The 14,423-nt window shown below is 37.1% G+C and overlaps 1 protein-coding gene across 1 annotated transcript; it reads right to left on the bottom strand.

Moving 5' to 3' along the window:
• Window positions 1-990: 990 nt before the first annotated feature.
• On the bottom strand, window positions 991-13,489 carry LOC127876687 (uncharacterized). The gene is made up of 2 exons (XM_052422090.1): window positions 10,756-13,489; window positions 991-3,260 (listed from the first exon to the last, which is right to left on the bottom strand). The coding sequence occupies exons 1-2, from the start codon at window positions 13,277-13,279 to the stop codon at window positions 2,659-2,661; spliced, it is 3,126 nt and encodes a 1,041-aa protein (XP_052278050.1). The 5' UTR covers window positions 13,280-13,489; the 3' UTR covers window positions 991-2,658.
• Between the last annotated feature and the right edge of the window lie 934 nt (window positions 13,490-14,423).

Genomic DNA, 14,423 nt, shown 5'->3' on the forward strand with positions numbered 1-14,423 from the left:
ATCGTATCATCATAACAAAACAATTCACTTAAACATGTGTGTCGTTCACGAATGGTTTGTGTTTGTTTGACAAGTGATCGTGCATTGTGTAGTTAGGCGTATCATGACATTGTGTTATGATCGTCCAGTGGTCGCGCGATGCGTTGTTGTCAATGGTTTGTTACGCAGTTGTAGTTTATGCTACATGTAATAATTCATTGATGTAGTGTCAACAATGTGTTTGAAAATACCTATGTATACTCATCAAGAATGAATGTGGCGTGGATTTTATTCCTACGTCCAGCCTTTGAAGTTGGTACTCGTAAAGGACCTTGTTCATAGAATGAGGACGTACCAAATCGAATTGTTTCATCACATATTGACAGACACAGAAACTAAAATAATGACTTATTGAAAAAAAGACAAAACTCACTAAAGACATACTAAGCCAATCCGTGAAAAGTTAAAAGGGGCTTGTTCTAAGATTGTTTGTATTTTGAATAGTTTTAAATAATTCTAGAAACAAATAAAACGATTAAAAATGTTCCATTGTTGGAGCTTGAACCCATAACCACTCGAAGGAAAAGCTTAAATTCTAACACTTAACCATGTTTTTTAATTAATGGGGAAGTTTAAACGCTATGTTGGCAATACACTGTTTGCAAAATTAACGATCAAAAACGTTTAAAAACGATGTATAATGATCGATTAAGATTGATGATTATCCACAAACTAATCGATATTTGAAACTTTTTTCATACTCGGGAGCGTTGCTTTTCTTGTTAAACTACATGTATGTTCGCAATCTGTTTTAATCTATGACATTTTTTATGAAGAATTGTCATTTTGCCAATCTGTGAACAAGTCCCTCAGTTCATTTGAAAAGCAGAATTTATAACAATGCAAAATGAGAAACCTGAATGTATGTGGTACTTTAGTGGATTTCAATAATTGAACAACATTGTAGGGCTAAATATGAATGTTCAGTCACTGAAGTAACGGAGTTAAACATGCTGTTTTATTATTTATTGCAATCAATATAACAAGCGGTAGTATAAAACATAACATTATACCGTATGTTGGTTAGAATAAATAATGTATTTTATGCAACTATGCTTCTTAGCTCTAACACGATCTAAGCGACTGTATAGTTTTATTTTAAACGTTCCATTTGAAAGGTTAAATTTATCATGAAAACATGTTTAACTGATTTGAGCAACCATTGTAATACGTAGACCTATACATTAAAGTAAAGTTTGTAGACATGTATTTGTAACCTTGTAATAAAAACTGATAAATGTAAGACATCCACTAATCGTGTTTAAAATGAACATGTGTGGTAGCAAACTAGGTCAAGATTTCGAAATTATTGCTGATGTATCCTTTTTCCGAAATACAATTTAATATAAAACACATTTTACTCTACCAAAAACAGAAATATTAGAGACATAGTAAACATTAATGATGTAATGTAATACATTATGAATAACAATCAAATACGCAATATCTGTATTACAATGTATATATAATATTTACAATCATGATAAGCACATATGCATCCATAATTCTTTCTTTACAACGATAGACGCTTGATTTATTTGTATTTATATATACAAATATATATGTAAGCACAATATTACTATATACAAAGGTTTAATCAAACCACAGTTATATACATTTGAAACATCACAGGCAACAAGTAGTTCTAAGAGTAAATCGTTTGGCATACAGATACATGTAAACGACGTACAAATTTCACAGCAATATCACAAAAGCATCATACGTGGTACTATTAGAAGTGTTTCCTTACATATGGTAAAATATTAAAAAAATTATATATCTACAATGTACATAAAATAAGAGATATGGTGTGATAACTGTATAGAGACACGTGATATTTGTCTCTTGTCACTGTTTTGTGTTATAATGACACCACACATTTTCGCGTTTGTTCATTATTCATTATTATAGTGAAAAGTATACATGAGGTAATAATATTTATGGTATTAAACACTAATTATCACTCGGTCAAACGGGGGTTTAATGCTCGTGTGTACATTGTCGTCTCAGGCTTATCAGGTATGACAAATTAAGTCCGCCTTAATATGATTTTTGCAGCAAAAAGTGTCGTTCCTGTTAAGCCTGTGCGGACTGCACATGAGACAACACTTTTCGCATATGCATTAAGGCCTGTTTTCCTAGAGCGAGACTCAATAGAGTTAGAATGTGAAAGTTTTTTATGGACACACACATGAATGCTTAAGAACACTTAATTACAGAAATGGAATAAAAGTATTTTGTGAAACGATAATAAATAAACATGTATTCGGACAGTTGAACGCATAACTGCAATTAATTATTAGTTGATAAATATTGTAATAGAAAGAATAAGCCCATATTGCTGTAAAATAATAATTTCAATTTCAAACCAATGCATCTGTCTGACAGATTAGGTATGTATCACACGAACACAAAATAATTGTACTGAACGTTTATCTGTAACTAAAACACTTTTATATAACATGGTATTTATTTTCACCGTTCGTCGTTAATTAAGGTTCATAAAAAAACATTCCGAAAACGAAACAGACGTTCTATAAAACGCGTCAAACGAACAAATTATAATGGCACAACACTTATGTTTTCAATTGTTCTTAATCACACGTTGCCGTTACCACCTCAGTACATCATATCTGCGCCTGCGCTATTCGGCCACCGCGTGTTGCCCAGTCGTGTCCTCACTTCAATGTCCTCCTTATCTCCCTCGCCCTCTGCCGCCCCTAGAATCCTAGTGAACAACGCCAGGGTCTCTGGACCATCTAAGACAGTTTCGTGTGCGTTTGCGCGATATGAACCACGTGACGACCCGCTTCCGCCGCCGCCATGGCTCTCCATAACTTTATAATAAAGTCGTCTGCGTTCTTCGGTTGCTAAGAGGTCAACTTCAATAGTCCTTGTCACGATTGCCTGGTTTTTACGCCACACGTTAAATTCAAGGTCAACAGGCGTTACACGTTCAGCCGTAACCTTGACCGTAATGTACGCCTTGCCGTCTTTCAACAACAGATCCACTTTTTCACCAACGGTGTCGAAATTGCTGGTACTGGAACCGCCATATGAAGCCTCGCCGTCCGCATGGAGAAACCTCGGATCGCCGTAAATATCCTCATGGTCGTGTTTGACGTCGATGGTCTGTCGGATGTGGCGGCTGTCGATGAGCGACAGGCGATCCAGCAGGAGCTCGCTGATGCTTTGCCGGGGGCGCTCTGGTTCCCGTTTTACTGGAAAGATATTTAACTGTTAGGAATGCAAAACAGCAGTACCAGATGTCCATGGACAGTTTATAGTTTATACACATACAATTATGAGCCCCTTTTACGCCCCCCCCCCCCCCCCCCCCGCTCACCAACAACCAAACAACCAACGGTCTTAAGTATTACTTCTAGATTGTTATGGTGCATAACTTGCTTGTGTTTTCATAGCAGAGGGATGTCACTACAAATAAAGTGCAAAAACTTGAAGACCTATTAACACTGATCTCCAGTTGTTTTCAGTCAGTGCCATATGGAGTAAAATTCTTCAAAATCTGGAATAATTACTAATAAGTATTTTCTTATTTCATTAAAAATCGAGAAACGGTTTACAATCTACATTGATGTGTGTTGGAATCTTGGAGGATTTTACTTTTGCGGTTAATCCTGGAGTGGTTTACGCTGCGAAGAGTTTGGATAAAGTGTTGTTACCTCCCCTGCATGCTTCTGATAAACTGTATGACACTGACTTAAATCACCCCTATCTAATTGTACCTTCACATTCGTATGCATTACCGACCTCACTGGTTTTTTTTTTAACAATTCAGATGAAAGGCACGCTGACGTATACTTATCTGATCCACTCACACCTTAAATGTACGCCCCGAGACGTTTTTATTGCCACATAAAACTGTTATTGAGACTGGCATTATAACTGCTTCATTGAATACGATGGGTGTTATGTCACGCTAGGTAACGGCCAATTTCATTAGACACAAGAAACAAGACAAATCTTTTATTACGAACGGAACACATTGCCGTAGGTCTATGCTTAGAAATGCATAGTATTCGTACTGAAAAATGTTGTCAATATGTATATCTCTTGTTAAATTAAACCCCAACGTGCGTGTCGCAGATGCATTTTCTATTAACCCTGCAGGTCAGAGCTTGTGGTCATAGGGTCATTTAAATATTTTAACAAAATAATGTACCAACAGCATACGATTTACTTGATAATCTTAAATCATTCGGACTGACACGCCTTACAACTTGGAAGTATGAATAATTACTAGTATGCAGGACAAGTTGCGCTGGCAACAACAACTTCAACAAATAAAATTGAACCGCATCTTGTAAACCGTGTGCTGCAATCAGCAAAAGAGCTCGCAATACAATATGTCTAAATGTTTTAATATAAATGGCGAGATTCCTTCTCTTGCAACAAAAAGAAATATGATAAATATCGGTCATGCACGCGTAAGGCTTATATTATTTTACAGTTACATCCATTTAACAACGGAAAGCAATATTAAACAATGAGGCGAAAATAGGATGTAGCAAATGTGCACGTGTTAAACTACATAAATAACGTCGATAGAAGCACATGCGTTCTCATTAAAGGGGCCGTCCAACAGATTTCACGTTGTGGTAAATTGACAAAATTAAAGAAAAGTTGTTTCCGAATCGCAAATTTTCGTTTTAGTTATGATAGTTTTGAGGAAATAGTAATACAGACCATTTACCATGCTCTTAAATAGCTATTATATGCATCTTTTGATGATTTGAAAACCTGAACATTATAAAGCGTCGCGCGACGCGAAACGATTGAATAATTTGGAAAGTTCTGTTGTCGTTTTATTTTGGGATTGCTGATATAAGTAAACAATACATCCTCTCTGAGAATGAGCATGGATGGTCGAGTGGCCTAGGCGAGAGTTTTTTACTCAAGGACTCCAGGGGTCAGTGGTTCGAACCCTGTTGAGGGTTACTTTTTTTCCTTTTTTTAAAATTGTATTTTTTTGTTTTTATACTGGAGATTTTTAGTTCAAATGTTTAAATTTATCAATATATTTATCATTTCATGACAAGCTTCAATACATGCCAAAATCTGTTGGACGGCCCCTTTAAATAGTGCAAGCAATACATAAATTATGTCAGCATCTCCAACAGCACGTGTTATACAAAACACAACAATGATGGATATACGCCAAGTAAATCCGACGCGATGACAACATCTTTAGGACCAAAAAATGCGAATATTATGAAGACGTATCAAAGGCCTTCATTGAAACAGGAGATAAAACCTGAAGATGACACAAGTCGTTATCGCAGTGCCCCGCCATATTGCCTCTGGTGCATTGTGGTCTTCACGTGAAATAGTCTGATACTTGTATAGACGTTACCAAGAAGGATTTCAAGTTTTTAAAACATGTCTTAACCCCAGATTTTTTTCGTTACTCATTACTGTATTAAAGATAAAAATATGTGATATACATCACAGGCACTCGGCATTAGCTGCCATCCCCCTCACCCCAGCTGCTACACCTCTCCCGAAATTCTCAAAATTGTCCGTTTGTTTTACAAAATAACAAGACAAAAATGTAAGTAGAAAAACACAATAGTTTTTGTTTACTTATATATTATATATTGTATGAACGTAACCAAAAAGGATTTAATTATGTTTAAAATAGCTTCAGTCCAACTGTCTCTTCGATACTCATTACTGTATAACATAACACCATGTCAATGCATGGCATATATAGGATTCTTTACAAAAATCCTCCGATTCGTTATTATTCCGTGCAAATGCAAGGCAGAAGCAACATGACACTGTAATGCTGGTTCCTTTTAAAAAAACGGTCCGATCATATATATATATATATATATATATATATATATATATATATATATATATATATATATATATATATATATATAATCAGATTTGTATACATTAGAACCAGTTAAAACACAAGAGTAAATAAAGGATGCATTTCGGTGTGCAATATCAAGCGCATTCGAAATGTCACAGTTCTAGTCGTTAATTACACTCTAATTTATGGTTACTGTCATATAATCTGACAAGATCATAAGTATGGGCATCACATGTCCCTCAAGATATATTTCGTCTTCAATTTATCTCCGAATATTTCAAAATATTTTGTATAAATTACATGCGGTAAGCATACCAAATACGCTAAAATTTTACACCAACATGGAACATGTCCAGATGTTTCACAATGACGAAAAAGGATTGCTAATTGAAAAAATAATGTACGAATGAACAAACAAACGAGCCAGTGAGCCCACGAACGAACGATCGAAGAAACGGATGAACGAACAAACGAACAGAGAAACGAATGAACGAAATAAATAAATAATAAAATATAATATAATAAAATAGAATGAAACAGAACTAAACAGAACATGAAAGAATAAAATAAACAAGATTAAAATAAAACAGAATAGAACGAATGAAAAAAACTTAAAACAAATAAAGGAATGAATCAGTGAATGAATGCATGCATGTATGCATGAATGAGTGAATGAATGAATGAAAGAATGAATACATCATTACATGTTTGACAATATCGCTTATTAAGAAACGTTAGGCATTAATGAATAACTGAATGAACTAATTAATTAGGCAATTACGTAACGAACGAACGAACGAACGAACGAACAAACACATTGATGAATGAATGAGTGCATGTCTGAGAACGGTAGTTAAGGATAGTTAGAGGAATTAAAAAATGAAGGAAAGAAATGAATTGATCAAATTGATTTAAAAATGAGTGAGTGAGTGAATGAATAAATGAATAAAAACACTGAATGGTCAGTAATTGAATGGAAATATTCATGTGCTAACATCTCATTCATGGTACGTTCTTGTTCGTTGGCAAGGTGTATTGTTTGGTAACGCTAGTTCTCCCCTTAAGGCAATAAAAATAAACCTTTTAAGTCGAGTTGCCTTTAAATGCATCTACTGTCATTAACAACGATGTATCAAATCTTCATCTGATCAATGTCGCGTCTCGCACGCTTAAATATTTCGCATTTCATTAAGTAAAAAACTTCAACGCGAAAAATAAACCAGAGACGTTGTTATCTACGTCTCTGAATAAACGTATGTCCGGGGCTTCTGATTTTGCTTGAGGCGCTATTGCAAGTTCAGAATATTTGAGACATGTTCAAGAATTACATTTTGTATACAATATAATATATATTTACAATAAAGATATAACGTATGTGCACTTATATTGCATACATATTAAATGATGTATGCAGTATTTTATTTAATTCGAACATTTTGATTAACGCCACAAATACGATAGAACAATTTTAAGCATCAAATGCAATAATAAACAATCAACTATGCTTTTATCAGTCGTCATGCATATGTTTGAAACTGATCATAAAATGAAAGGGCTGGAGGTAGACACTTAAGTACAGTATTTTGACCTTGAAGTCAAAAGGAAATGTGTGGAGCTGAAAAGTCATATTGTCGCAATGATATGCTGTGTGTTGACATTTTACTTTCAAATATAAAATTGAAATTGAATGTAACCACTTGGTTCTTCGCCACATCATGTTGATTCTCACGGCTAAAAGTTGTGGTGAGTTACTTCGAAATCATTAAATGCACGGGGAGCTTATTGAGAGAACAAGATTCTGGACTAGCCGACGAAAGTCCTACTCACGGTTTAAAGAGGCCTTTTCACATATTTTGGCATGTATTGAAGTTTGTCATTAAAAGCTAAATATATATATAAATGTAAACATTGGATCTAAAAATCTCCAGTACAAAAAAAAACAAGAATACAATTAAAGAAAGAAAAAAACCACAACGGGGCTCGAACCACTGACCCCTGGAGCCATTGAGCAAAAGCCTACCGCTCTAGCCACTAGGCCATCCGCTCTCATGCCATGACAGATGTATTATTTACCTTATATAAGCAATCCTCGTAGTAACAAAAAAATACGACAACAACAGAATTCTCCAAATGATTCAATCGTTTCGCGTTGCAACGCTTTTCAATTTTCAGGTTTTTAAATAGTCAAAAGATGCACATAATGGATATTTTAGAGCATTGTAAATGTTCAGTATTGCTGTTTCCTCACAAATATCATTACTTCAAGGAACATTTGCGAATCTGAAAAAAAATGTTTATCAATTTTGTCAATTTACCAAAACGTGAAAAGGCCGCTTTAAGTGATTCATGTACAGCCCATCCTACTCATTGGTAGTGGGAGTATAATATTATGATGCTTTTATCTGCTCCACTGAATATACCTTTATTGCATGTGTGCGTTTTTATAGGAGTCTCATATTTAAATAAATATCCCACTAGTTTTTGTATTAGATTTATGTTGCAAATCTCGTGAAGTTGTTTGATAAATTAACCACTTTATACATATTTACTAGCTTATGCATTTTTAAAATGTATGAAACGTCTATGAAATTTAATAATTTGAAATCATTCGCGATCAAATAGTATACCACATTCGCAAACTTCATTTCCGCGTTTACGATTATACATGTATTAAAATGTCTGCCGCGCGTGTTTTCTTTGTTTAAGGGTGCGTTCTGTCCCCATTATGTTGATAAATAATAATATATGACACTTAAATGTACACAGTTGTGACTTAGTACGTTGGTTGACCTTAAACCTATTTACTTTAAGACCGTTTTTATTGAAAGCCTGACACCTTATCGACTACATCAAGGCGATGAAGTCAGTAATATATATTTTGACCGGATACATATGATCTTTGCATAAATAGCAAACTTTGATAGTTTATCCCTGATCACATTTTTTTGCGTGTGTTTCATGGACTTTAAGACAACTGTAATTTTAAGGGATATACTAGTAAACTTAAATATATATCTATTTCAATCGAGTCCAGATTGTAGGAACCATTTTTAAATAGCTCTTAAAATAGTAAGGAGCGTCGTGTGTATCCAAAAATAAAGAACACCTTGTTCAATTCATTCGTAAAGCCCAAGGATAAAACATAAGTGTGTTCCTCAGTGAACCTATTTTACCCCCTCCCCTCCCATTTTGCTTATAATGATCAAAATACTAGTCAATGTTTTAGTCAGGCGTTCTTTTCTTGTTTACAAATACACAATGCACTGTCGCACACGCTAGATTAACGTTCGCACGTTTCGAACAGAAAGTCAAGTGCATAATACACGCCAGATTAGGCAGGGTCAGATTAAAGGATCAGAGATTCGAAATCCTAGCGAAAGCTATTTTCCGCCACTGCTATTGTAACAATATACTTTTAATGCCCGTCGTAAATACGAGAATGCTTAATTTATGCGTGCTGGCGTAATTGAGTTGGTATGCTCGATTTTAAATTTATGAGTTTCAACCCTAGGTCCACGTTTAGCTAACTTCACAAACAAATGTGGCAACTGTAATTTATAGGCCCCAATAACAATGTCCCTCTGTTTAAAGAAAATTATATTATATTTTTATTGCGCATTTCTTTTAGGTTAAAATTAATGTATATAAATCATCAACCAAAATTTGGGTATGTTTGGTTATGCGCAAACGGCCAAATGCCGCATATTATGTGTTTATTATACACTCGCAGCAAAAAAGCAATTTGCTTTTGTTTCGTGAGTTTTTCTCGGTCCCGATTATTTCCCCCTTTTTATTGAATACAATTTCACATTGTTAATTCGAATTTCCTAATTTGAGTTCTCTTTTTTGAGCCAACATTTCTGTCACAACAATGTTGTTAGACCTACTCGTCCGATCTTATTTCAGAGTTGCACATTTGTATACCCCGGTACATCACCGGACAGCGATTTCGTGCAGTCTATTGTTTTCTGAGATTCCAAATTAAAATTGATTGACGCACTGGTTAATAATCAGCATTAATTGTTAACCGATATAAAGCATTTCAAAGTGTTCATTGCTTCTTGACTTGTTTAACATGCAACTAGAAAATCAAATAACTGCAGAGTTTATTGATGTATGCACTATCCGTAATATATAATTTAATAACCTTTATATCGATGTAAACATAATTTTCTACGTATAAAGTTATTTTATCGCATGCATAATACAACACATAACATCGCAATTTCGGACGCTACTAATTCGAACTATTCTCGGCGGTCCCAAAGAATTCGCAATAGCGATGTTCCACTGTATATAAATGTACATGAGCTATAAGGACACCCAGAGACTATCTTACTCGGGTATCCCTGAGAGGATTTTAGTTTAACTGCTAATGAAGTCGACTTCAATCGTTCATTGACCTAGCTAATTTCAGTTTATAACTCTAAAGGTTAACAAATGCTTTCCATATCATGTTGTCATCATGGCCCATTAATTCATCGTAATGTCTGTGTCATTTAAACTGGTTATCAAATGGCTGGCAGCTATAAGACCTCAAGTTGAAAAAGCAATCAAAAAGCTATTTGTTTTTTCTTACCAAATGTGTTACGCTTTTGTAGGAAAAACATGTCCTATGATAATAATTTGAAACAAATCAAAAACGCAATATATTTTGTTAAGCATATACACAATATATTAAAACACAATATATTGTTTAGCATAACTTGATACTGCGTGCAGATGTTAAAGATTTGTTTATTATATTTCTCATTGTAGCATAAAAGTGTTATAAGGAGCATGTGAAGTGAACACTGTATGTTATTAAATGTTATACAAAAAACGTGTATCTGTACATACATACTGCAACAAAATATCAAGCAGAAACTTACCAGTTTTTGTCTTTGAGTATTTATCCACGGTTTCGAAGGTTATGTCCTGACTCAAGTCCCGATTGAAGCGCTCCTGCCGCCGGGAGCGCTCCTCCGCTGATCGCCTCCGGTCCATTCGGAGATCCTCGTCGCTGTGGTACATGGGGTTGTCCTTGCAGAGCTCGAACTTTCCGTCAAACATGTTGATATTATCGTCCAAAGTAGCGTCCACATCGTCGAGTGTGTTCTTGATGAGATAACTTCCTCGAACCACTCTCATAGTTGAGTTCATCTGCTGAGCTCCCATTTTCGCTCGCATATCGTCGTACGCGTATCTCTCCTCGGCTACTTCCGGTGCTCTCATAGTTGAGTTCATCTGCTGAGCTCCCATTTCCGCTCGCATATCGTCGTACGCGTATCTCTCCTCGGCCACTTCCGGTGCATTGCGGACTTGAATTTCCGACTTATACTTCTTATCACTTGATCCTCCTAATTCTATTTTCTTTTCGGTTCGATAGGAAGAACTACTCTGCGGAACAACGTGAGTCGAATTACGCACGAAAAACTGAGTTTGAGTCTCGTGTGGCACCCGTTTGTATTCAACATTTTCTGTGGAATATTTATAGTCCACGTCGTTAAATGTCATAGAAGACGATTTGTTTTCAGTTTCGTTTTGAGTCTCGTGTGGCACTCGTTTATATTCAACATTTTCATTGGAATATTTATAGTCCACGTCGTTAAACGTCATAGCAGACGACTTGTTTTCAGTTGCTTTTGAAGAAACTATTCTATATTTCTTATATTGATTTGTTTTTTCATCGTCTAGTTCCGTCTTTTGGGCAGGTAGTTTCCCGCCGGTCTGAATTGTTGCTACTGTTTTGTATATTGGCATCTCCTTGCTCTCCTGGGGTTTTATACCCTCAATGGCCGCATGTGTCCTTTCCGTTTTCGCCATTGGCGTTACATCTACTGAAACTAACGAGTATTGACCGGGCGCCGTCGTGCTTTGAGCCGACGCTGATAACATGTGCGGCTGCGGGAGTGGTACCGGTAGTGGGAGCGGTATCATCGGATAGTCCGTTGTCTCAGTCTCCAACGTGTACCTCTCTATGACTCGGGTACCGGTGGCATCGGCGTTTTTCACAGAGGCAGTGGAGATACTCGCGGCGTCGTCGCCGCCGACCGGATATTGCGTCATTTGGCTGTAATTCTGTGCCATCCCGCCGTCAAAGATCCACGCGCCACCCCTAGCGGCTGACTGATACGCAGACTGCGCATGTTCCAGTTGGATGGAATGATCTTGATGTATCGCATTACTAGGCTCTTCCACCATATATTGGGGCCGAAACGAACTTTTACTGTATTCTGTGCCTTTCTTCGGAATGTCAAATTCATACGTCCGTTCGCTCCATTCTTCCTCGTTTTCGGTCAACTCTTGAACATCATCGCCATACATCGCCGATAATATCTCGTGGGCCGTCTTATGGTCGATTCCACTTATTCCCGTAGACTGCAATTTTGAACCCCGTTCCATCACTGGACTATAGGCACCATCGCTAAGACTATCCGAGTTATTCCGACTTGAACTGAAATACGCACTTTCCTGAGTTTCACTCGTTACATCCTCGACGTAAAAAAGTCCACCCTTGGAGTCTCGAACCAAATACACTGTCCCGTTTTCCACGTCATCTGCGTCCAACAAAGGGTAATCTGGCGCAGGGGAAGCCTGGCCGGAAGAAGATTCATCCTCGTCTAGCCTCCGTGTCATGGTCGTTATCACTAAATTACCTCCATTCTGCAACTGCGTTATGTTCTGCGTAATCCCGGGTAATATTTCTTCAGCGTTCTTAGTGTCCATTTTACTTATCGATTCCGCTATCTTGGGGAGTATTTTGGCCAGCTCTTCGTCGGAAATCGCGTTTCCATTTTTATCTTGCAGCAGAATTGACTGAACCGCGTCCCCATGTGCCGTCATTACCTCCCTAGCGTTCTCATCACCGGGAGCCACGGTGCTGGTATGAAACTTTCGCACCGCCCTCGTTTCCGGCCTCTCGGCGCTGCGTTCCCCGGTCTGTAACACAGTCATGTTGCGCCTATTCCCACTCATCCCCTTACCAACTGACAAGTGCAATCCTTTCTTCGCTCTATGCAGTTTCACAGGTAACTTATCACTATTTACGAAATCCGAATACGGCCAAAACCGTAATTTTCCGTTCTCATCTTCAAGCACATGTTGGTAGCCCGGAGTCTGAATAACAACTGATGTGCGAGCATGCGCATCGCTACTAGAATGAGTATTCTTGTTTTCTTCATGTAAATTTTCACATGTTAATTTATCCCCTTTAGGCGTCGGCGTGGAGTGTTGTGCATGCGATATATCTTCAGAATTAACCGCTGAATTCTCAGGTTTGTCCGATAATTTATCTCTTTTTGACGCATCACCATTTACAACACTAGAGATCCGACTAGTTAACGTTTTTGTCGTCATGTCCGTTGGCTGCTTAACGCCTAACGACGTTGGACGGGAACCATTTGTCATCTTCATTCCGCGAACGTCAGTTCCCCACGAAATATTGCGGTCATCATCGCAGTTGACGGACGGATTCAAATGCTTCGATTTCACATCCGAATTACAGTGAAATAACGCTAATTCAGCGTCATTAACTTTTATATCATATACATGTACTTGTCTACTACTTTCATCTAAATGATCACGGTGTTTACGTCTTCGCGCATCGCTACATTTCTTTTCGTAGTTAACCTCTGCACAACGATATGCACTAGTAGATGTATTATTTTCATCGCCGCATGCAGGTTCCGCGTCAGTGGTTTTCAATCCTGTAATCGCACTCAATCCGCATTTAATACGGTTACGTTCCACCTTTGGGAAAAAAGGCGTTTTGACATCGTAGCGAGTATATTCAAATTCGCCCATGCTTTTATTTTGGGCATCATAGGGTGGAGGTAAACTTCTTAAGTATACATTATTGCCGTTTTCATTGTCGTGACTAGATAAATGGCTATGCGAAAATAAAGCTCGATCATTAAATTTAACATCTGATTGGAATGTGCCGTGTGATTTAAATACTGACTCTGTTCCTTGTGTAGCTTTATCTACCTGTAATTTCGTGCAATATACACTTTCACCAGACAATCCCTGCTGGCTACTTCGCCTTGATGTCGTTGATAAGGTTTCCGTAGTCGTTTCCCTTTCATCGCATTCGCTTTCGCCATCTGAAAGTATGTGATTTAGTCGGCAGTATGAGCCGTAAAGATCTCGACTTAAAGACGCTGGATAACGTATATCGAAATCATTGTTGTTTTGTTTGGCAAAACTCAGTTTATCTCGCACTGACCGTTTATAGTTTTGACTATGTTCATTGACTTTAAATGAATGCGGTGTTGAATGCGTCATAATCTCAGATTCAAACTGATTATCGCATACTACATTATCATCTTCTAACGTCCCTGTATCAAATTGTTTGCAAGGCACTCTTTCACACATACTACTGTTATCTGAACAACTACATTCATCGTTTGCGTGTAAACTTTTGTTAGAAGCCATTTCGTCTTTTGGTGGTCCTTGTTCGATTTGACTGTCAATGAAACGTTTATTAATGCGATCTATGATGTTGTACAAAACCCCATTAGTTTTATATGTAATGAAGCGGCTACTGTCCTGTATTTTA

Source organism: Dreissena polymorpha, chromosome 4 (assembly GCF_020536995.1).
Source record: "Dreissena polymorpha isolate Duluth1 chromosome 4, UMN_Dpol_1.0, whole genome shotgun sequence".
Lineage (NCBI taxonomy): Eukaryota > Metazoa > Mollusca > Bivalvia > Myida > Dreissenidae > Dreissena > Dreissena polymorpha.